This window comes from Lissotriton helveticus, chromosome 12 (assembly GCF_964261635.1).
Source record: "Lissotriton helveticus chromosome 12, aLisHel1.1, whole genome shotgun sequence".
In the NCBI taxonomy this organism is placed as follows: Eukaryota; Metazoa; Chordata; class Amphibia; order Caudata; family Salamandridae; genus Lissotriton; species Lissotriton helveticus.
In genome coordinates, this window is record NC_136073.1 from 468,892,445 (window position 1) to 468,917,472 (window position 25,028).

Sequence of the window (25,028 nt, forward strand, 5' to 3'; positions counted from 1 at the left end):
GAAGATTGCAAATCGTCCAAGTAGTAGAATTGTGGATGGTCCGCATTGTCTTCAGTAAGTATACAGAGATGCCTACATAAAATGCATTGCCGTAGTCATGACAGCTTGTTATCCATACCTGAACCATGGTTTTGAGTGTCGCAAGAGGAAGCCGAGACCATGAAGACGTGGTTAAACTGACTGACGCATAAGCGGTGGGTGAAGAGCTTCTGTTCAGTGCCCCATGGCATGTAGGGTAGAGTCCACAGAATTTCAAAAGGTAGAAGCCTTAAGGGTGGCCATTGTCCCTATATTCTGGGATCCCTCCTTTAGATGACTGCACTAGGAAGGTCTCTATCTTTGCAATTGACGATCCTGGTTGGGTTTTCCCCATGTAGGATGGAAGGGTTTATACGCAGCTTCCGGTACATGAACTCCAGTGGACAGAGGACAAAATGTAGTTTACTAGTGAGGTATCCCAGGGCTGATGTCCCTATAACCGATCAAAGAATGTACACACAATTTGCAATGCTCAGATTAGCAATGCCTCACCTAGATACCTCTACAACAATCTTCAGTCGAGTAAAGAGGTGTTCCTTTTGATTTCAAGGAGGCATCTCAATCACAGCGACAAACTGGGATCATTGCAAAATGCTGTAGGTAGTAACCCTTCCCCGGGCGGTGTAGATGGACAGCTTCTTGTCCAGGGGCGCTGCAGACCTCACACCAGCTCCCAAGGATCCTCAGGCGGCCAACCGATGACCTTCTTTCACACAGCTGTCCTCTGTATAGTGCTCTCAAGCCACCCTTTCTCCCAGTAGTCGGGCGCGTCTTCTTTCTACAGACAGTCTAGGGGTGCATCCAGTGGGAATCTCGACCCTGTCTAATGGTACGGCAACAGTCATCAGACTCTTGCTCTGAGACTCCCCAACGCCTCCACTGTGGTGGAGGACAACTCTTTCCTTGATCAGTGAGGGATGTACTGGTCAAATCAGAAAGTATTTCTCCCCAGGACTACCCATGCATCTCTCTAGCGTAGCTCATAATTTTAGTAGGCTAGCTAATCAGATGCTGTATAGGCAATGCGTGGTCAGTGCACGCTATGGCCATATATAACACGAGACCAGCAGGTATACGTCATTTCAGGTGCACACCTGCTTGAGAGCCCCCACAGTCTTTCAGCTCCTTTGTGGGGTAGGAAGAGGGGAAGAGCTGAGAGTAGGAAAAATACAGGCAAACTACAAAGGGAGGAATCAGAACACCACTCACAGGATACTGCAACTCTACGGAGCACAGCAGGTGGGAGAAGGAAAGAAATGCAAAAGTGCAGGTGGTGGTGGGGAGCACTAACAGCCTGATTCATCAAGCCGAAATCGGCTCGCAAAGGGCCAGATTCTGAGAATCTGCCCCTTTGCGAGCGCTATTTTTGCATTTGGGATTCATCATCCCAAATGCAAAAATCGGTAATAGCGATTTCGCTATTTTGCGAGCAATTACATTTAAGGAATCTCTATTTGAGATTCCTTAAATGCAATTCATCATCCATTTAAAAATTGCGAATTCGCAATTTCGGCCCGCTATTTACCGCGAGGTCAAACCTCATGGTAAATAGCAAAAACTTAGAAAAATGCTTTTAAAAGCATTTTTCTAAGTTGCATGTTGCACACACACATGTCCTTTGGACATGTGTGTGCGCAACACCTGTTTCAATTTGCATTTAAGGGGTGCTACAGGGTGTCCTTTGGACACCCCTGGAACCCTTTAAATCGCTATCTTATTTGCGATTAGCTAATTGCTAATCGCAAATAAGGAATACTCCCCATTCATTCCTATGGGCCTTTTGGCCCATAGGAATGAATGGGGAGTATTCCTTATTTGCGATTAGCAATTTGCTAATCGCAAATAAGGAATGTGTAGGAATCGCAATTCTTTATGCAATTTCTACATGAATCCCGTTTTGCAAGTCCTTAATAGCGATTCCTTATGAATCGCTATAAGGGGCACGCAAAACGGGATAATGATGAATCAGGCTGTAAGAATCTACCCCTGAAGAAGACAGGTAAAAAGGCTGATTTTTTTTTGCTATGAATAATGGTTCCACCACTGCCCGACCTACAAAACCAGCGCAGAAATGGAAGTAGCCTCTCTCCCAAAGAAGGGACACCTCGGCCTCTTTGGTGTCTCAGTCCTAAGAATAGGAGGTTCAACAGAGGGCTTGAATGTGTGTCAGCGTCACTGGGGAAAACCAATAAAAAAACACAGGGGCATATTACCAAGGCAGTCGAAATGAAATTATTGCGCTTTTGAGGCCGTTTTCGGCCGCAAAGCGACGATAATTTCATCGCCCTATTAGCAAGCTGTCGCTAACATCAGTTAGCGACAGCTTTTAGGTAATAGCGAGCGGTTTGGGGCCCGCTTTGCATGTCAGCAATATTTATCGCTAACGACATGCAAAGTGGGCGTTCCAAACCTGTTAGCGACCAACAGGTTGCTGAATAGTCGCTAACGTTGCTATCGCCTATTATCAACGCAGGCGTAGCGATTAAATGATTTGCGCTAAGAGCGAATATCGCCAAATCCTAACGCCTGCTCAGACCACTTCTTAGCCTGTATATCCAATGGGAGGTGGATATTCAGGTTAAGGCCCTATTAGCGATAATGCCTGAATATCGCCGAATTTTCAGCGATATTCACGCATTTCGCTGCTATCGCAGGATATTTTATCGCTTTGGAGATAAACCTTGCTAATAGCACGTTATCTCTGCAATAAGATCCGGCAATGCGCGACGATAAAAAAAAATTCGCTAAACTTATTTAGCGATAATTATCACTAGCTGTTGATAATATGCCCCACAATGACTGCACAACAGGGGAAAAAACACATTCAGCTAGATTCATCAAAGACCCGTTGTGCGAGTCCTTAATAGCGATTCATAAGGAATTGCTATTAAAGACTTGCAAAACGGGATTCATGTAGGAATTGCAATAAATATTGCGATTCCTACATCTTCCTTATTTGCGATTAGCAAATTGCTACTCGCAAATAAGGAATAACTTCCCATTCATTCCTATGGGCCTACAGGTCCATAGGAATGAATGGGGAGTTATTCCTTATTTGCGATTAGCAATTTGCAAATCGCAAATAAGGATGTGAATTCAAGGATGCCAGGGGTGTCCAAAGGACACCCTGTAGCACCCCTGAAAAGCAAATTTACACAGGTGTTGCGCACACACATGTCCAAAGGACATGTGTGTGTGTAACATGCAACAGAGAAAAATGCACTAAAGTGCTTTTTTCAATTTTTCGCTATTTACCACGAAGTCAGACTTCGTGGTAAATAGCGGCCAAAAATTGCGAATTCGCAATTTAAAATTGGTTAATGAATTGCATTTAAGGAATCTCAAATAGAGATTCCTTAAATGCAATTCCTCGCAAATATGCGATTTAGCAAATAGCGATTTTTGCATTTGGGATGATGAATCCCAAATGCAAAAATTGCACTCGCAAAGGACCAGATTCTGAGAATCTGGCCCTTTGCGAGCCGTTTTCGGCTTCATGAATCTAGCTGATTGTCCCTTCAAACCCTACCAGGGGTGGTTGGGGGACTTACCGTTCCAGCACTGATGAAGGGAACCATCGGAGCCGAATTCAAATCTCTAGCAAATGGATTTTTAATAGAAACTGAATTGAAAAAATAAAGGCGCAGGTCAGCGGAAATGCGTAGGTTAAGTGCTGCTCCGTAAAGTACATTATAGAAAAAAAACACGGTGCTCTTTAATTGAACTTCTGGAGTTAATAAAGCACCAACCTATAGACCTTTGGTATTAACACGGAAACCTTTTATCTCATCAAACATGGCCGCTAATACGGTGGCTTTTGAAATGTATCCCTGTATCCCCATTAGCGTACTCCCACGCCCCGGGTGGCGCACGCTAGGCCTTGCACGGCCGTCAATCTGCCCTGCAGCTTCCTTCTCTCTAAATGTGATTAACGCCTCCATTAGTGCCCGCTCTCCACTTGAAGGGGTCAGTGGCATTGAACTGCACTCTCTCAAAGAGCTCCTCTGGGTGGGAAATGCCGCCAGACCGGAAACCGGACTGGAATCACACGTGGTGTCAGCCAGCAATGCGCAGGCAGCTTTTCATGGAGTGCGAATGCATTGACAATCAGGCGTCTTTAATGGGCAGTAAAATGCAATTCATCCGTTACAATATATATATTTTTATGGAAGGAAATCGAATTGCCTCGGAGGGTAAGGCAGGGCATACTGCCAGAATATAATGGACGAGAAGTCGTCCACCAACAATTACCTAAATTATGACTGTCGAATGATCATGATGGTAGGTATATATAGAGAAGTATAACTTTACCACACCTAAGTCCATATATATGTACCTTCATGATATGTTTATCTTTAAGGTATGTGGATTTGTACTCAACTGTACCTTCATGATATGTTGGTTGTCGCTATTTTTTTTTTTTTCACTGAAGTACATACAGAATAAAAAACATTAAACCCTTAGCACAGAGATCGTGAACAACACTGGAAAAGACATTTTGTTTATAAATGTAAAAACGTGCAAGCAGCATACCGGATATGAGGGCAATACATACCACATACCACCAATGATGTAGTATTGTAGTGTCCACTAACTTCAACACGACTGTGCTCACCAGGCAACATTACATTGTTTCTAGTTGATGCAGTATATTAAACAGCAGAGGTTTGCTCATAGCGCTGTGGTGATAATGTAGATAGGCCTGCATCCATTAGAAAATTGCACAAGGTGACAGTAGTGGCCCGTCCTTAAAGGTGGAGGGTCCCGCCCCCTCCCGCTTTTGGTAATATGATTTATCAGGCTCAGCAAAGGTCAGCGTGACAGACGCTCTTCATGCTCAGGTCAGGCAACCAGGCGCTGTACATGCACTAAATGTGCAGACACCTGGCTGCCTGAGGTAATCTATGGCGGGCTGAATATTTCACAGCCCTGTGGGTATGACGTCCTCAGCCCGGTAAAGTGCTTGGAAGTCCTCCTTCTCATGGCGAGGGGGCACATCACTGATAGACTCAGACCTACGCGCTTCAAATCAACTCAGGCAGAGCCCCCTTACCTCAGAACATTAGTCCACCAATATTGCCCTTCCCGCACCCTTCGCTCATCCAACCAGCACAAGTTTCAGATCCCCAGGATAAAAAAAGCCAGAATGGGCGGTCGCTCATTTGCTTATCTGGCTCCATCGCTGTGGAACTCTCTCCCCCCCCCCCGCCCCCTGCGTACTGAACCTAGCTACCTCAAGTTTCGCAGGGATGTGAAAACTTGGTTGTTTAACCAATAGGCCTCCCCATTCATAGTCTAAATCTTGCCGGTGATCTGCCCTCATCCTGTTCTTAGTGCCGGGAAACCTCCGGGTAGCTGTGCGCTCTATAAACTCAAATATAAATAAATAATAAATAAAGCCCTGAAGTGCCTGGGGCCGACTGTGCATCAGTGACTCTTGTCACAGAGTTGGGTGGTGTGAGCAGTCTCATTGACCCATCCCACTCTCTGACGAGTAAGAGACTGCTGAGTCCTCTCTTTAGCTGACCCATAACACGGTCAGCCAATGAGGGGCAGCAGTCTCAGTTCTAGAGGAACCACAAGGCTTCCATCCGTCCACCTAAGATTACAGCTGAGTCAGGCCATGTTTTTAAACAAAATGTTTAGCGTGTGCATCTGCGTTTGGATGTATGAATGTATGTGCATTTGTGCATGCATGCTGTAAATGTGTGTTCCTCTGGTATGATGGGTGCATGTGCCCAGGCTTTGTGCTGAATGCGTGGGTGTAAGTGAGTATGCATTAATATGGTGTGAGTCTGTGTGTGCATATGTGGCCCACCCAACCCCTCCTGCTTGAACCAGCCCCCACTGCTAGGCGGACCATGTGTCTCTTGGTCTGAAAGATTAGGGCAGTGTGGAATGATATATATATATATAATTGCTCATTACAATGAATTAAGCTAGTTACCAGGCTTTTCCAGTGGGGAACGGTTGTAACTTTACAAGCTAGCCATTTGCCTCTTAGCTAATAAAAATGATATGACAGCTGGATTTTTAAAATTGGAGCGAATATCTCTAGGTTACCCAGAAGTGAAATGAGAGGGAAGGGTGGTAGATTAAATACCAGCATGTCTGATATGTGGTCAAAGATCTTACCAAATGGTATTAAATTTGAGGCATGACAATGCCAGTTGTAGGAAGTTTGCTAGGGGGCATGCCATCTCTTGAACAGGGAATGTGTGGTAAAACTGCAGTTTATCAATTTAAAGGTGTCCTGTGTGTGAGGTTTAGGAATTCAAAATAGATCAACTGGAATCTGCTATTAGGAGTAATGCCATTTTATTGCCCAGATCAATTTCTCCACTCTTCATCTGTAATAGAATGCCGTAGATCTGCGGTTCATGTGTCCCTGGCATGTTTGTTAGCGTTGAGGTCTAACGTCCTGCTGTGAATGGTTTTCATGGGAAGGAGGAGTGAAGCTCCCTATGGGTTGCTCGAAGTCTGAAATAAAAGATCCAGACCAAGGGCGTAACTCAGGCCCCCGGAGCCCCCGCGGTGCAGGGGGCAAGCTCCAGGGGGCCCCGTCAGCAGAGCACTTCGGCTGGAGAGCACGGGAGAGTCTGGAGGGGGCCCCTCCACTTACTTTGCAGGGGGGGGCCCTGAAGCTTCATTACGCCAGTGATCTAGACAATGTGATCTGCCCTACTAACAATGGCACTGAGTTCTAAGAATCCCACATTTTGACATAGGCCACCATTCTTGGTAAGCTGTTGATGTTTCAATTGTTCATTGGTGCTTGGAAGCAGTGGGTGGTTATTAAGGTAGCTCTGATCAGGTGTCTTCTTTAACACCTTTGGTGCTCTCGTCATGAGACACAGTGGCGCTGTGCTCAGGACGAGCTGAAGCTCGTCATGACTGCCGCGGAACGCCCACGCAGGGATAATTCCCCTGCTGTGCGGGGCGTTCCATTAAATGGGCGTGGTCATGACGAGCTCAACGCCACCGTGCGTGCCCGCGGCCCACTTCCCCCCAGCACCGGGGAGGAATTAGCCCCGCGGGAAGGGGTTAAACACAGAATCAAGGAGAACTTGTGGCAAGAGGCACCATGAAAAGACTGTGTTGGGGAGCTGGGTGTTCAAAGGTTACTTTAACTGGGGAGTGCTCAAAGACTGTGTGTGCAGTATGTCCTCTGACCAGGAGCACATCTCTTTTGTGGCAACCTGCAAATCTAGAGTAGTGAACTGTGGATAAGTGTGTGTATGCTGAGGTTGATTTGGTAGATGTCAGCAATCCAATGACTGATTTAAAACCAAGTTGAAAATCACCACCTCATAGTATAGACTGCAAGGATAAAGAAATACATTTGATCCAGATCTGCTTTTTGAATCCTGGGTCTATAATGTTTGGTCCGTATACAATAATGAGAGTAATGTGTTTGCCTCACAGGATCCATTGAAGTAGAAATTATCTGCCTTCAGTCTCATTTACAGCATTTATTAGCTGAAAGGGCAGCCCAGGTCTAAAGAGGATTGCAATGGCTCCAGAATAGCAGGGAGAGGATGACGTACCTGTGGCCAGTGCATCTTGCTACTAATCTCGCTTCTGATTGTTTAGCTAACTCACTTTCTGCGAGTTGTGCCACCTCTGTTTGGTGGCGATCTAGGTAAACCAGGACCTTCTGTGTTTTGAAGGGATTATTTAGCTCCCTCACATTCCAAGTGGTACTTTACACTGTGAGTAGGCAATCATTACTATTTACCAGTGGTTATTGACGATATTTGTTGACTGCCTAAGCACCTTTTATTACATGCACTGGCCACAGGTGTCAGGTCTACATGGTTAATTTCTTGTTCTCTGTACGTGAGCAAAGCTTTCCAACCTTTAGAGCCCACCACTCACATCAGCCACCTCAACCAGCTGGTAAATCTCACCCAACCATTTCCCCCAAAATATAACATAAAAAAATGAGCAAACCTAAAGCAAGCCATCTAAGGTAGAATGTTACTTTCACTTAGAGGAAACTATATGATTTTGCTCTACAATACTTCCAGAATGGTGGTGCATGCCAAGGAATTTTATCAAATCAGACCACACCTGACAAATATGACTATCACAGTAACTCCACATGTCTGTATCCTGTCCATTGAGGGTTACATATGCAAAGCAGTGATTTTGATGCAGTGATATCAAAGATATTGTGCCATCTGTAGATTCAAAAATACATCAATTATCTTTCACTAGTTTAAACAACTTTAAAAAAAACTTTTCCTTCTAGTTTACAATCAAGAGATCTCTGCCTTGATGGTGATGATCTTGATTTTGGTGAATTAAAGAGAAAAGTTAATCAAATAAAATAAAAACAATGTTTATTATACCTGAAAATAAGTACCAACATTTTTATTAAATATTAATGTGTATTAATTTAATGTGTATTTTAAATGTCGAACAAAAGAATAAATGAATAAATGCAATGCACTACTATCTTAATTTTGAATAAATATATAATTGTGTATTAAGTTAACAAAGTTTTTTTCTGAGGTTTAAATTAAAAAGAAAATCCCACCTGAATTTTTTTTTAAAGTAATACTTTTTTAAAAGGCATACGATTAATTAAAAGTAATTTAATTGCACTTTAATAGAACATTTTACATTCGTTTTCATTCAGATTTTTATTCAGAAAAGGTTAATAGAATATTTTAAAATTAAATAATGTTTTATTTTTAGATCATTTCGTTAACATTAAATTAAATGTTGATATATTTTTTAATAGTTTAAATAATTTAATTGAGCATTAGTTCCTATAGGATTTTATTTTAAATCTCTACCATCTTCCAATGCCATGGGAGGATGTTGTAGTACCAGAGGTTGGCCCTGTGTGGTGCTAGACTAACTTCAGCTCCAAGCTGGAGTAAATTTACAACTGATTTGGCTGAAATAACGTTAGAAGTGCAGTTTGTAAATGGCAATGGGATTTCTCTTTTTTTTGTGGGTTCCCGTCCCTCCACAAAGCCTTCCTCAACCCTCACTTAACCCCTCTTACGCCTCCCTAAAGCCCAGCCATTCATTTGTAAGTATGCCCCATTTTTCCCCATAAAAAATAGTAGAGGTGGAGGTTTACACTTGCAGGTTTATGAATAGTATTTTGTTGCACTTTAGTAGTACTACTGTGGTTCTACAAAATGGAGTGTGTAAATAGCCCCACCCCCCAGAGTTCATTCAGCATCACTTAACTGACTTTCCAGTGTTGGAGATTTAGTTCCCGATTGAGACGGTGATAAAGGTAAAATGTTCCCAATGCAGGGCGTTTCATTCCACGGGGATGTGAAGCTGTGTTTAGTACGGTGAATTATCTTGAGATGAGGGGGCTATAGCATTGCGTTGGTGATTCCTGCTTTTTTTATCTTGCCTTTGTAGGGAAGCTAATCATGACTTGCCTCCTATGCTACAACGGTGAAGTTGGGAAAGACTCAGATGTGCTTTCTATCAAGTGAGAGGTCTCTCCTTTGTCATGCCATTCTGAGAACTGTATTCCGGTCCTTATTGTTTAATTAGCAGGCAATGAGATGTGGTGGGGCTGAAAGCACTGGTCTAGGGTCCAGAGGTTGGTGAGGCGTTTCCACTACAGAGGTGGTCGAAATTCTCCAGGAGAAATAGGGTGAAGAGTAGATGCTCAATGCAATCTCCATCTTTACCGTGTTAGTCAATTCTGGGATTCCAACTATAACTATGTTGTTTCTGCAGACCTTTCTTCAAGGTGTTCGTTTTTAGCCTGGATGACATTTAGAGTTTCTGCCTATATTACGCTTTTGATTCTTTTGCCAGCAGTATCGTCCTCCAGATCGGAAATGCATGACTTTGCAGTGTCTAACCTCTCTACCAGGCTATCCAGTGAAGCCTTTATGTTGTTAACCCTCTCTGTCAAATAATCAATTTTGCTGTTGATGACTGCAAGTTTTTTTTGCATAGTTTGTAGCAGAGCTTTTACACTTAATTCTACCATCTCTGTTGGTTTAGCCTGAGGGTCTTGTGTCAGGCCCGGGTTATCTTTGTTGTTTGTTTGTGGCGTAAGCTTGGAGTAAGAGATGATCTTTGGCTCGTTTGTATCTTCTTCGCCCATTTTGTCTGTCAAAGATCTACTTACATGTGTGATTGCCGGGTCTCACGAGAGTAGCAGGGGTGTGATGGTTCTTTCTGGCTATTGAATGATGTCGTTTTCATGTATGCTGTTTCCTTATTAACCTGTTCTATTGAGCATTAAGTAGCGTTTATAAGAGCCTTTCCAGATGATATATATGGGCTTTGTCTTGTTAGGTGGAATTGATACTCTCTTATCTGAGCACATCTTATAATAATTTAGGTTTCTGATTATATTTTTACCTGTGGCTTTTCACTCACAGCTCATTGTCCTATCTGTTGAACCTGCTGCCAGACCCACTTAATCCTAGGAAATCATGTTAGGTCATTGCTAAAGATCATGATGTCATCAAAAGAATTAATTCCCAGAAATGTTCACCCATATCTCTGCATAGTGGCGTGATGCACACACGACAAATGGTGTCACAAGAATCCTCATGTGTTGAAAGTTATGACGATATGCATGTCCCATCACTGTGCTCAGCCTCCTCATCTGGCTCAACCAGGGAAGAGAGGATTGGTATAAGATCATATACCAAGTGCCTCCACTCCCCCTTCTAATCACTTTAAATTTACAACTTAGAAACTTTTTCCTTCGATGCTGCCTAAGATAGGATCCCGGTGGTTCACCTGTGATACCAGAGTACATCTCACAGCAATAAACTAAAGTAAACGCATGGTTCAACAGAAGTTGGGTCAAAATCATGATTCCAGAGGACACTTACATGACTCATGTGAGAGTGTGTTATAGAATGAATATTCTAGCCTAGGGCCATTCTAAAAAAAGGCTCTTTATGTGTCCCGGTGAACTGCTCCCTTGCTGTCTCACACATGACTTACGTCTGCTCCAACCTCAACATTTCAGAAAAACACCATAGAACACTCTTGGTTGCTGTGGCAGGCCCTAGAAAACTCCCCCGGTGAAAGCACACTCACTCAGACAGCAATCCAAATAGAAACACCAGAACATAATACATACCCAGTCTAAAGTAAAAATAAGGCACAGACCGGCTGCAACCTCACTCTGACTTCTGCCATGCAGCTCTCACGGAGCACCTCAATGTACACCTTCTAGTTGATACTTGTCCCTATTTAACACTGACATAATTATTCTAGACCATGTATAGTTTGGAAAAATCTTTTAGAGTCCTTCCCTTGTGCAATACCATTGTGTATAAAATTGAGCCCCAAAATGTAAACCTCCAGAGTAAAATTCTGCATATTTTTCCCAGCTTTGCTGTGTTGGAATATAGAAGCAATTGTATGACAGTGAAGTGAGAATATGCTTGAAATCTGAAGAAAACATTTGCTTGGATGAAGGCAAAGGTCAACTGGGAAATGTTGCATAGTGGTTAAAATCGGGAACTTCACAATTCTTTGTAGGTGAAACAAGTCTCTGCGAGAAGATGAGTTACAGTGACTGGGTCTGCAGTCATTCGGGATAGTGAATCCATTTCTCATCACCCCTTCTTTCCACTTTCCCCAAAAGATTCTGTGTGGGCACTAATGAGAGCTATCGCCAGAAGATTGGTTTTCGGCGTCTTGTACAGTCAAGCCACGGTAGAATCAATGGATTGGTAAAACCCCTTCCCAGCTTTGAGGACGTCATCTGGGGAGCCCCTGGGCCGATGCAGCAAAATTCTGCTGCGTATGGCTAAGACCTTGGGTCTTTGCATCATGCCTGAAATTAATTTCGAACAATGCTTGTGAGGGCAGTCAGGCATGCTGCCTTCGATGAGTTTGAACTCTATAGCGATCAGAACCTCTGTCCTAATTTAAGGAACCTAATGGACCATATTTTCCACAAGCATTCTTTTCGCCCTGGGCAACAGAAAATCTCATTTTATCTAATGAGAACCATGAAACATTCTATGTTTGAATAAATGTGTTTGAAATCCTTTCGATCGATACAAAGCAAGGACCAGCCAAGATTTGCTGTCTTTTTAAAAAAAAATTATCGAACTGCTACGTAGAGCAGGCACCAGAATATGCTGAAGTCGTGAGCCTCAAAAGCCACAAATATGCATTCTGGTATGATAATAACCCCTGAGGCAAAGTGACCAGGTTCAATAGAAAAGAAAGAGGATGATTGAAATGGAACAGGACTCCTGAAAGAATCGAGAAAAAAAACATGCATGGATACAGTGGAGATCCATAGAACACTTTGAAGTTACGGGCAAATCATCAAAAAATTCCTTAGAATCAATCTTCAACTGAGTGCTTCTGCATCAGTGCATAAAGGATCAAATTATTTGTGATATTTTCAATCATGGAAAGGAGTGAATTAACCTTTCTGTCCTGAAGAAGGTTGTTTGATTGAAGCTACCCCACCAAAACGCATAGACGCTTGAAGTTTGTTAAATTTGATAAAGGACAGTAGCAAAACAAAGACAGGAAATTAATTTCCCTGCAGGGTGCTGTCTATTATTTTCAAATTAACAAGGATAAGACAAATATAACTGTCTCATTATTTTCCTTTCCAAGGAGCTGGTAGTGTAATGAATTTACAACATTGTGACACACATTGGTTTTAATATAATGTGGATGTAATAATTTTTAAACTGTATTTTTGTGTTTTCTTGTATATTTTTAATGTATTATTATGACATGATCAATTAAATATATTCTTATAAGTGCTTTAGCATCCTGAGTGGAACTTCAACAGAACACAGTGTGAGAATTGGTGAATGACTGTGGTGAATAAGTGTGCGAATATCATTTAGAGTACTTTCAAAGGGAAAACATATTTTTGAACTTTTGGTTATTTGGTGCTCTGTCCCTTTGGAATATACGAGCCCCTCTCCTTGTTTCACAAGGTCTTGTTTTGGGCCACGCTGCAACTGACCCAAGAGCATGCCCCTCTAGCCAGCAGAAACACCACCACCCTGAAAGTAACAATCCTGATGATGTGGTCTTCAGAGGTTGCATATCCTCATTGAAAGTGCTCGTGAAGAAATTGAACCTTTGTATCTCCTCGAATGACACTACCAGAGTAGTCTTTTTGTTTCAGAGCATCTCATCACTCTTATGTGTATCCCCACCAGAAGAACCATGTATTGAGAACTCTTATACTTTGTTCATGGAAGATGCTGTACTTGATGAACATCTAACCTTCATAGAGTATGTTGTAAATACTTGGATCATGTTTGCAATCAGCATAGTCCACTATCCCCCTCAATAATCCTCTGTTACATGCATGGTGCCATGAAGCCTGCCACTGTGACAATCTTTGCACAGGCCCTTTCTTTTGCTTATTATATTCATCTTAGTCTATGTCATTTACGGTCTTGAACTAACTTTGTTTGCTACCATTACCAAAGGAGGAGTGTTGTTGGGGGCCTTCAAGACAGTTTTTGTAACTACATGAAGGAGAGCTACTTGTCTGGTACCCTTGGGCAGAAGACATGACCCTGAAGCTCATTCATGTTAGTGTATAAGATTATCATTTAAAATGTAACATAGGTCAATTGTGTGTCTTTCTACAAAGCAGCCAACTGTTCAGTCAGAGGGCTCACTAAATATTCAATGATCCAACAGCCGATCTGTTGACCAGCAATGGTTTTATCCTGTATAATCATTTCTTATAGAAGCATCTTTGCCTCTGTAGCCATGTTTCTTCTGGCACCACATTAATCACCCAGAAAGTATGCAACTTGATGATGAGCAACTCGGGGTAGAGCCTGAAGTATCCTGCAGCAGAAAGACAATTGTTGTCAGTCTTCTGGTTGTCAGTGACCCATTGATGCCCAAGTGTAACCAGCGATGGCTCCTCCGTTAAGGCCCAATTGCTCTCTAAGCAGTGCAAAAAGGAAAAATAAAATGATAATAACACAATGTTATTATAATTGTATTTTTCAGTACAGAGCCAGTTTAGGACAGGGCTGGGCTGTTGTCACAGAGTGGGGAGGAGGAGTGGTGGGCACCATAAGTGCGCATGACGGTTTGGCAGGCCATCTTAGGACGGCCAAACTGTCATGCACAATTACTATTTCTCCACCCGGTTGTGTTGCTCAGATGGGTGGAGAACAGTCCCAGGCACTGTCTGAGCGGCACACCAAGCCGATCAGACCAATTACGACTCTGCTGTCATGCTGGTAATAGTATAACAAGCATGACAGCAGTGTCGCGATAGTCTTAGGGGACTCTGGGAGCCTGTTTGCAGCCGGTAGTCGACGGGAACAGAAGAGGACAGAGGAGATGCGGTGGACGGCAGGTAAGTGATCTTTTTGTTTTCCTCCTCCCACTTCCTCCTGGGCCACCACTTCTGTTCCGTAACAGCCGCCACTGAGTGCAAGTGAGAGTCAGTGGAGGAGTGCAAGAAAAACAAAGCAGCTGGTGGAGAATAGTTGTCCTGGAATCATAGGCCAGTATGACAACTGGGCCATAATTTGAAAAATATTGGGATCTGAGGAGTGCTAGCTTGGAGACACATAAATGAAACACATGATCAGCATGAAAAGAAGAAAAATGCTATGGACAAATTAATGCAGTACATCAAATATATTATCTTCTAGCATGCCTCTATTTCAGGATCGCTAATGGTCCCTCTTAATAGTTTGTTCAAAGATACTGTGTTTTTGTGATCATAACAAAGAGCTTACTTGGTATTGTCTGAGTCGATGGTATGAAAGAGCTTTTCAAGTTCTTCCTCGTTGAGAGTTCCATCTGAGAAAAACGTCTGGAACTCATCCAGGGACAACTTCCCATCATCTGTAAATGAAAGATGAACTATGTATTAATTTCACCAAGTCGGTCATAGATGGCACTTAATATATTTCAAAGATAAAATCATGTCCCGTTCTTCCCTATGGAATGATGTATTTCCTGGTCCCACTAGCGGAGGAGGGAAAGTCTGAAATTAATGTGAAAGGTTGCTATTATTGCCTTGGTTTTTTTGTGTATTCATATGAGGGAATAACAGAAAAATGAAAAATGTCCAGTATCCTTTTAACCAGCTATTTGTCTGGCGAGACAACTATGCTAGGAATGTGAGAAAGAGGAGCGTATTTTGAAGCAGGCACGTTTTTTTTTAAAGAATAGGGGAGTTTTGCTGTATTTTCTTAATCGTTGGTAGTATTTTTCCGTTACTTTTGTATATTTCAGAAAATCTGTGAAGAGTGATCAACTCAGTGAAGCATTATTATCTTAAGGTAATTTCCTGCCTTCGAACCAAGATTCACCTTCTAAAGAAACCGATCTGTGTTCAGACATTACTCATGTCCCAGCCATTTACTACTCAATTATTTAATCATAACTAGGAGCTTCAACAAAAACAGCATTTAACACATTTTGTGCAAAAACTTGAGAAACCATCATGAATAAAAAAAAAATCAACTGGTGACAATAATTGGTGACAAACTAATAAAATAAAGTTTCTTTCAAAAATGAATTACAATTGAAGGAAAAAAATATGTTGCTGCACAATAGAATCACTGATAAAAAAATAGAATCTGAATATTTTATTGTACACTTATTTGCAATTCTCACAACATAGCACATATTTTATTTAAAAGGAAATGTACCAACTATATTTTTTAAAATAGGAGAGCAAGATCAGTATCCACCACTCATATAGTGGCCTCTAGTTCCGCGAGCGGCATGGTACGTCTCAGCGAGTTAGTTCAACGACTATTGCCGCGTTAGTACCAGTCTTCGTTTAGCTTTACGACTCATGAGGTGCAAGAACAATGATCTGGTGCAAGTTAGGTTAGGATCATAGTGGCACAGGACTTGCATAGCTAATAATGACACCTGCATCTTCAAGATAGAATAAGGAAGTAAACTAGCATGAGTACCGTTGTGCTGATTGTTTAGAACTATGATAGTGCTGCTTGACTAGCTGGGGTTAGCCCCCCCCCAACCCCAAGGGGTTGCTACTGTTTTTAACTTAGCTTTCAATTGTCAAAAATGTCAAGAAGTAACAGATCATTGTGTCCCTCAGGCCAGCTAGCCAGCGCATGCTCTTTTCTAAAAAGTCCAGACACGAAAGCTCCCTCCAACCCCTCATTAGTTCTTTACAAATGCAAACTAGTGGAATTTGATGCTCTCTCGCCAGCCTACATATTCTGCATGCAGCATTTTCAGTTGATTGTAGCCATACCAGTGTGTGGTCATGTGAGGGAAGGTTTCCTGACCTGCACCACAAGAACCTTTGTTTTAGATGGATGAGGAAGCCGGCCTCCAAGTATGGGTGCGGTGATAAAGTTGTGTAGTCCAGTATTAGCATCCAACTTTGAAATTCAAGCATGATGAAGCTTAGATAAAGTAATCTTTTCCTCTAGCAAGTATTGTGCAACAATTGATTTATTTATTGCTCTCTTGAAATTTGGGAGGTGCGTGAAAGTTCCCAAAGAGACTAAGGGCCAGATGTAGGTGGCTAAATACGGGTCGGTAACGCCAAATTTGTTAAATGTTGGCATTACCGACCGGTATTTAGCCATGTGCGATGTAGGTGACTTTAAACCTACATGCAAAATAAGGAATTGCAAAATAGCGATTCCTTATTTTTCTCTTGCATTTAAGGAATCGGAAATACCGATTCCTTAAATGTAATGTAAGTAGCACTGAAAACAGTGCACCACAGCCTTAAGAAATCGCTATTTACCACCAACTTCAAGTTGGTGGTAAATAGCGATTTCCTTACAAAAAGCCCTTTTTTGCTTTTTTAGGTCTCGCCTATGCAGCGCGCATGCGCTGCGAAAGAAAGAGACCTCTTGAGATCACTTCAGCTTTCCAGGCAAAAACGTTCCCACGTTCCATTGCTTTCAAAGCAACGTGTGCACATTTTGACGATTTCCATGCGGGAGCGCGTGGCGCCATATGGTGGTGCCATATGGTCGCACGCTCCCGCAAGGGGAATGCTGCCTGCACCCCCCTTTCCCCACTAGCGGGAGGCGCGCGCGCGCTTTCACATGTGGGTAGTTTCAAACCAACCGGCCAATGCCTGTTGTAGATAGTTGTATTGGAGACTGTGCAATGCCAATAAAAACGTTTTAAATTGTACTTCTTCTCTTCTGGGCACAGAAAGAGAACACAAACTAGGCAGGCAACTGAAACCGTCCAACCAAAAACAACTATTCAGGCTCTATGCTTTGATCAGCCAATCGGGAGGCGGATTACATTTCCACTTTCCCCCGAACTGCTCCAGACCGAGTGGTCCTGCAAGAAAACGTTTGCGATGCTGCTAGCTGATGTGTGTAAACAGTGGCAGCTGCGCTCAGTGGGAGGGGTGCTCGCGGCCCAGTGGGAGTGGTCTCAAGCTTTTTTCTCACTCGCTCGCACTTTATTCATTCCTCCCGGGGAGCGGTGCAAGTAACAGCTCCCACGTCTATGGACTCTTCCACCGGCACCACCTCAGGCTTGGGTGTGGGAGGATACCCTCCTCCACCAACTCAACCCTTCCTTCAAGCAACTCACGTTTGCTAGGTTCCCGCTGAGAAAGGAGTTTCTGCATGAGTTGCACTTGGTTTCCTGGTGGAAGTGCAGTGCACTGCTGAACCTCTCTCGCCGGGAGCTGTTTGGTCCTGTCACGCTCTCTGGTTTTCGTTTGATTTCTTTTTGTTGGAACATCTTTTGTATGTGTTGCGAGCATCTTCTCTCAGGCAGGGAGCAGAGTGGGGGGAGCTGGTGCCTATCAGTGCTGGTCGCGTGGCTCCTTCAGCATCTGCTGCTGAATGCATGGGCAGATCCTTTGGCACTCCGTAAAACAAAAATTAAAACAGCAGCTTGGAACACAGTAGACACATCCAGGTGGACTTCTCGCTTCTGAGTTTCCTGTGCTTGTTTATGCACCCCTTTGGCTCTGCACCCCAATGCTGGGCTCAGCAACTTGAACTGTGAATGCATAACCTTAATGCACACATCTCCATGTGCCTCTCAGAAAATTAGCACCCTGGGCCTGGGCCAGCTCGCCCATGCTAAAGCCCGGCCCTGCCTGTAACGTTGTATGCAGAGGGCAGTGCGTACGTGTCATAGCAGTGCACAGAAGAGTGCCCTAAAGCTCACTTAGATCAACACTGAGCATGGGCAGTGTTGCCCGGCATCACGTGTAATAGAGCTTGCTCTAAACCTTACTTAGCTGTCACTAACCTGTTTTGCCAAGAATGCATTAAACAATTACACTGACAGAGACCATCTGTCCGGTGCGTTCTCTTAACTCAAACCACACTGATTTGCCAAGAGCCACAATTATGCTTGCTCAAATTGCTTTTTTTCATCAGCATGTTTTGAAACTCCACAACCTGGCTTCTCAACACTTGTTGTGAGTTTGTTCTAGCTAAATGTGAATTGTCTGGCATGTGGAAATATTTTATACATGTGCCAAAGTTTTCTGAGGATTTTAAAAATACTTTTTAGGTCAGACATTTAGTAAAAGTACTGAATATATCTGCATCTGAAAAGGGTATGCTTGTGACTATATAATGGTTGTGACACATTGCCTTCCCGCAATTTTTCAACCACTCCCCCCAACACACTGATAGTATTGTATAAGTGTGGTGTCTAATGGGTAGCAACATGATTCAGCGTGCCGTAGTAAAACTATAGTTTAAGTTTAGGGCTATAATATGAATATTTTTTTAGGACACCCAGTATTTGTTTGTTCATTGGCAACTATGGGTTTCATTACTCTCTATATGTGACACTATAAAAACACTGTCTCACTGGACTCCTTAGTGGTTTAGAAGTAAATCTAGACAAAATTTTAATGCTTTAGAGTTTTGCCAATGAAGTTATCTTTGTGATTTTTAACATGCTTGGTAGATTTATGCAAATAGACTAAAAATTGGCATAGCCAATAGGTCTCATCTTTGGGACATTATAAGTGTTTAGGCATGCAACAGTTGATGTTGCACCAAGGATATTGTGCTGCATAATTAAATACTTATAAGGTCCCAAAGGTGATACCTATTGGCTATACCAATGCTTGTTTTAATGTGCCATGTGGCACATATCCATGCCCTTAGGACATGTATGTGCGCCACATGTGCACACATGCACCTTTCAGGGGTGCAACAGGATGTCCTTTGAACACCCTGGCACCCTTGAAATACCTCCTGCTATTAAGGATTCGGTAATACCGAATCGGTAATAGTGAATCTCTTCCTATTCATTCCTATGGGCCTCCTAGCCCATAGGAATGAATAGCTAGGTATTCCTTAATAACGAATCAGAATTACTGATTCGTTATTAAGGAATGTTAAGGAATCGCCAATATTTTAGTGATTCCTACCTACATTCCATTTAACGAGTCTTTAATAGCGATTCGGTAATAATCGCTATTAAGGACTCGCTAAATGGAAGTTACCTACATCTCGCCTTAAATTTTTAATCTGTCCATTGAATGTTTCAAGTAGCTTCTTGCTCATCAGTTAGCTACTGCGTTGCTTATTTCCTGCCAGAAGTATTGGTTGTAAGATTTTCCATTTGTGATATTTAGTATGCAGCATATTTTCACAATTGCACACTGCTTGGCTGCTATTTGATTTAGGTGGCCATATTCCACTCTTATCTGCTGGAGAAGGGTTTTGAGGGAGGGCAAAGATGTATATGTAAGTTTGAGCTACTATGAGGTCCCAGACCTTCGAACCAACCCCCCCCTCGTTCGCAGAGAGCCTCGCTGCCATATGTAAGTTTTGAGAGCAATTTTGCAGATATAACTTTCAGTATTGGGAGAACAGTCGGCCACATGCATCAATGTTGGCGTTTGCGAATCTTTAATTGCGAAAATTGAGGAATCGCAATTAAGAATTCGCAAACGGCAATGCATGAATAATTCGCATTTTTTTTAGCGATTTCTTATTTTTCCTTAATTGCGATTCACAATTTGCGAATCGCAATTAAGGAAAACCCTTCCCATTGATTCCTATGGGCCAAGAGGCCCATAGGAATCAATGGGAAGGCATTTACAATTTGCGATTTTCAATTTGCGATTGCAATTTCAAGGGTGCAGGGGGGTCCAAAGAACCCCTCCCTGCACCCCTGAAATTAAACTTAAGTGAAATTTACACGCACACATGTCCCAAGGACATGTGTATGTGTAAAATGCAACTTTCAAAAATGCATTTTTGTGCATGTTTGAAGGTTTTCGGTAAATTAGCATGAGGTTCAACCTCGTGCTAATTTACCACTTCCAAATTGACAATTCGCAAATTAAAAATGATCATGCATTGCATTTAAGAAATATGAAATTGCGATTTCTTAAATGCAATCGCAATTTTAGAAATCGCAACATGATTGCGATTCCTAAAATTGCGAAATACATGATGCATCCCAATTTTGATAATTGCATTCGCAAACGGCCGAAAAATGCGATTCGCACCGTTTGCGAATGCAATTATCGTTGATGCATGTGCCTGAGAGTCCCTTCAAGGTTTTGTAAAGTGCTTGAAATGCTGCCATTAATTCCAGTTCTTTTGTTTCTAGTTGGCACAAGTGAGGTGTGAATAGGCTTCTGGAGTCGAATAAAACCCCAAGATACTTGTATTTCTTCACTAATTCAATCTGATTTCCTCCCAGACTCGATTTTTGTGGGCGTTTTCAATTTCTTGCCCACTGCCATCACCTTAGTCTTGTCAGGTTTATTTCCATTCCATTTTCGTGACTATATGTATCTAGGGACTCTGTCAATCTTTGGAGGACAAATTTGTTTTTGCTTATTAGGATCAGATCATCGGCATAGAGCCGATTAGATAGCTGGTATGTGCCTAGTATTGGAGAGTAGGAGTTGACACTCTTCAGTTGTGACATTAGGTCTGCTAAGTAGAGACTGAATAGTTTAGGTTCCAGCTCGCAACCCTGCTTCAGACCCATGTACGTGTTGATTTTCCTTGATAAGTGTTTCCCAACTCCGATTTGGATCCTTATCCAAATGTTGGTGTAAAACATTTAGACCTGACTTTGTATCAGCGGTGGTATTTTCCAGCTGGCTAATTTGACCCACAGCTTCTCTCACTGCACACTGTCGAATGCATCTTTCAGGTGTACAAAACAGTTTGCTTTCTCAATTGTGACTATGAGTAGTAGGTGTGCAAGGATGTTCGTGTAAGTACCTACACTTTGACTGAAGCGTGGTTGATTTATTAGTATTATCTCTTGTATGTTTGCCCAGGTTGACCGGTCTTGCAGCAGTAGAGTGGCAAAATATTTCGCCTTGCTGTCCAGCAGGGACATCAATCTGTAGTTCTCTGGTACTGCCCTGGTTCCTCCTTTGTATGTTGGATTGATCACCATCCCTCACCATGAATCCGGTATCACTTTGTTTTGAAGGATCTACAGTGCAGAAGGTACCAATTAGTGGGGCTGGTGTACCCATGAAGCTTGTAGGTCTGTTATTCTATTCTGTGGGGGCGTTGATCACTTTCACGTCTTTCTGTATCTTGAATGATGTTATGCACCTTATAAGGGATAAGGATATAGTAGTCTATTATTGAATTTTTTGAACTTGTATAATGACTTGATAAAAGGAGGTTGTCCACGGGAAATCTACCATTCAGTATTCCTAGACCCACTTGAGCTACCTCTGTGGTTAAAATTCCCCTTTTTTATCTGTTTGAACTGTATGACTCTTTACCCATTTGGTCTTGAATTTGTTGTTGTTTATCTTCCAGTTATTTTAGATTAGAGTCATTTTGAGGTCACCAGATATTAGCCTAGTAACATACTGAGAAAGTTTTATACCCCATAGTTTGTTCTGTTCCCAATGCTAAGCTCTCCCTGGCCGTCCTTGCTGTAGCTCATGTTACTAACGTTGCACCAAATTGTATGTCTCCTTGCAGCGGCTGGAACTCAATTGTTTCAATATCTCTTGAAGATATGTTCATTGATATTTCCCTTGATTGCAGCAGTCTTAAAATGTTTCCTCTGTTTAGGATGTCCTGGCATCCCCAAGACCGAAGTTCCAGGATTAGCAGAGTCTTCCTTCCTAACCATACCTCCTGGGCCACTTCCATTGCCCATTTTGTATGCACTGTTTGAACATTTGCTATCCTCTCAGGCTTCATACATATTGTAATGTTGCTAGCATCCTTGTCATGCAATTGAGGTTAAGGGATCTTCTGTCTGCTTCCTAGACTGTAGGACATGCCCTTCCATAGGTGGTTTACAATCATGCTCTTGTTCCACTTACCGTGCTTGGTCTTGGAAGGGGTTTACAGACTTTTCATTGGTAGAATGAGTGGATCTCGGTTTGTCGTGCTTCTTTTGACATTTCGTGCAAAGATACTCTATTCCTTTCTTCTTCACTGTGCTATTCGTTCCAGACCTCGCATCTTGTTTAACAATTTGAAACACATTTTGAGCCTAATTTGTATTATCTATCTTGTCAAGCCCTTTGCATGGGTCACCAGAGGTGGTATTATACCTGAATTATCCTATGGAATGTTTGGCATTTTTACAGTGGTGGATCCTCCGGATGTATGTCAGTACAACGCGATCTAAAAGATTGCGATACTTGACAACGCGGGCATTACAACGCAAGTCGTTACAACGACTTGCGTTGGAGGGCTCGGATTTTGGAATCTTATAATTTTATATTCCAACACCAGTCCACGTAACAGTAGGGAAGGTGTTGGAATATAAAATTACAACATTCCTTGCCCAACAGCGCCATCCAGCGCAAGTCGTAGTAACGACTTGCGTTGTAATGGCAGCGTTATAAAGGCACTGCGGTGTAAACACCGCGTTCTAAACGATGTTTCCCGGATCCTCCGCTAAGGCGGAGGAGAGTCGCCCCACTGCTCTCTGCGAGCAGTAGAAAGGAAAATATAATGATAATAACCAGCGTTATTATCATTTAAGTTTTCCATTTCCTGGTGCGGCCGTGCGAGGTGGGGCTGGACTGGGGCAGGGGCCAGGAGGAGGAGTGGTTGCTCCACTCTAAAGTGCACATAACTGTTTGGCCAGCCCACTCGGGCCGACCATAACAGTCAGGCACTCTTTGCATGACCTGCATCCAGGGTGCAGAACATACCCAGGCCCCCATTCCCCGTCTGAGCGCCGAACCATGGCGCTCAGACCAATCACACCGCTGCACTGCAGCATTGTGATTGGCTAGGGTAGTCAGGAGCCTGGGTGTTTCCTTGTTCCTGCTTCTGAGGCGGCGACGAGCAGACTGAGAGGCGGTGGGCGGCGACCTGAAGGTAAGTATTGTTTTTTTACTTTATTTTATTTTCATTTACAAATCACCCCTCCTCCTACCCCCGCCCTGCAACACACGGTTAATAGCGGCTGCCACTGCATTTTTAGGTTGAGCCTATTTGCGTAGTAAAATGATGAATATCTGCTTTTATGCACTGTAAATTTGATTTGTTTTTTCCTTTGACCAGAAACTGATCACAGGTTAATAGCGGGTTTTCAGTCTTTTTTTGCTCCTTTACTGGTTCTTAGTACTGCATGGAGGGCTCTATTTCAGGCTGGAAGGATGTCCCTTTTGTCCTTTGTTAGTCTGCTTTGATTGTGAAACCTTTTGTGCATCAGGGTTGGTTTCTATCGAGCGCTTATTCCTGCAAGCTTGTCAAGGCTTAGATATGTCTCATTTAAATTCTGTGACTATTGTGTTTAGAACTGTTGGGAGGCTGCTGAGTTTATCTATAATTGGTGAGCACATACAATTCGCTACCTGGATGTCCGAGTTGCCCTGCACTCATTTTACCACGTTACTTAGCTCATCAAGTCTGCTATCTTTCCCATATACAAACACTGTCAACATGTCTAGCAAGTCTATTTGCAAGTCAAGTTATTAAGATTGATAATTAACCCCTTCCGTGGAGCACTACCTCGCGGGTGCTGCCGTCGGCCAACAGCCGACGGAGCCCCGCCCACTCTTTGGAACGCCCACACCGCGGCGGAAAAAACACCGCGGTTAAGGCATTAAGGGCACCTACTGTTGATTGGAAGCTTTTTAGGAGAATTGTTTATCCGTTTATGATCCGATTCTCTTGTCCTGTGTTATTCGTGCAGACCTCATGTGGTTGTATCCTTTCTCTATCATCTGTCCCAGAAGTTGGTGTATTGAATCATCTGTCCATGCCTCTTTGGTCCTGTCTGTGCTTTGTGTTGCTTCCCATCCTCTCCGGGCTCTCCTTCTGTTTGGGTAGGTGTCTATGTTACTCGGCCCATGTATTGACATTAGTAGGGGTTCAATATGGCTGTAGTTGCCCTCCGTGACCGCTACTTCTATGAGCTCACCATTGGAATGCTGCCCAGCACTACTTACTATGTGAGTTCACAAGTCTAGCGACCTGTATATCCTTGTTTAGTTCTGCCATTTTATCTGGCAGACATTCCTCATTTGGGTCCTCACCTCTCTGTGGTTTGTTGGACCCAGGGTTCTTTTCATCCTGTGATAGCAGGCTTCCCACGCAGTTCCGGAATACCAGATAGGCAAAGTAGGCACCAGCCTATGGGCCCTACTCCTTTCAGGGGCCAGCAAAAACTGATCAAAATACAACTTAAAGTACATAAACCAGAGACATCAGATTCACATAAAAGGTTGTCTCTTAAAAGCTCATCTTCTGGCAGCTGTCAGTTTGTAAAAAGATTTGGTGCTTTGGGTATTAGAAGATAATTTGCGAGGGGGCCCCCGACATTTCGACTGACTAGCGGCTTCCACAGGGTTTAATCTGGCACCGTTCCCACGCCAGTTGAAGTATGTTCTTCGTAAATGGGAGTCAAAGTATTTTGTGCATGTGACAGCCGCACTATATTGGAACTATAAGTACAGTTGGGAGACTGCACACACTCCTTGCAGTCCCTCAAAGTGTTGTAGATTGCCCTGCTTTCGCAGTTTGTTAACTTGCTTGTCATTGGAATCTATGATGCTGGGAGCCCTGCTCACTCATCTGCTCTTGAGACAGTAATGAAAAGGATAAATCCATGTC

General features: G+C 42.9%; 1 protein-coding gene across 1 annotated transcript in view; it reads right to left on the reverse strand.

The window, feature by feature from the left end:
• Nucleotides 1-25,028, reverse strand: part of NECAB2 (N-terminal EF-hand calcium binding protein 2) — a 1,192,488-nt gene that overhangs the window by 877,615 nt on the left and 289,845 nt on the right. The window contains exon 3 of the mRNA XM_078668986.1: nucleotides 14,754-14,862. Coding sequence (XP_078525112.1) covers nucleotides 14,754-14,862 — 109 coding nt within the window. The remainder of the gene's footprint in view (nucleotides 1-14,753; nucleotides 14,863-25,028) is intronic.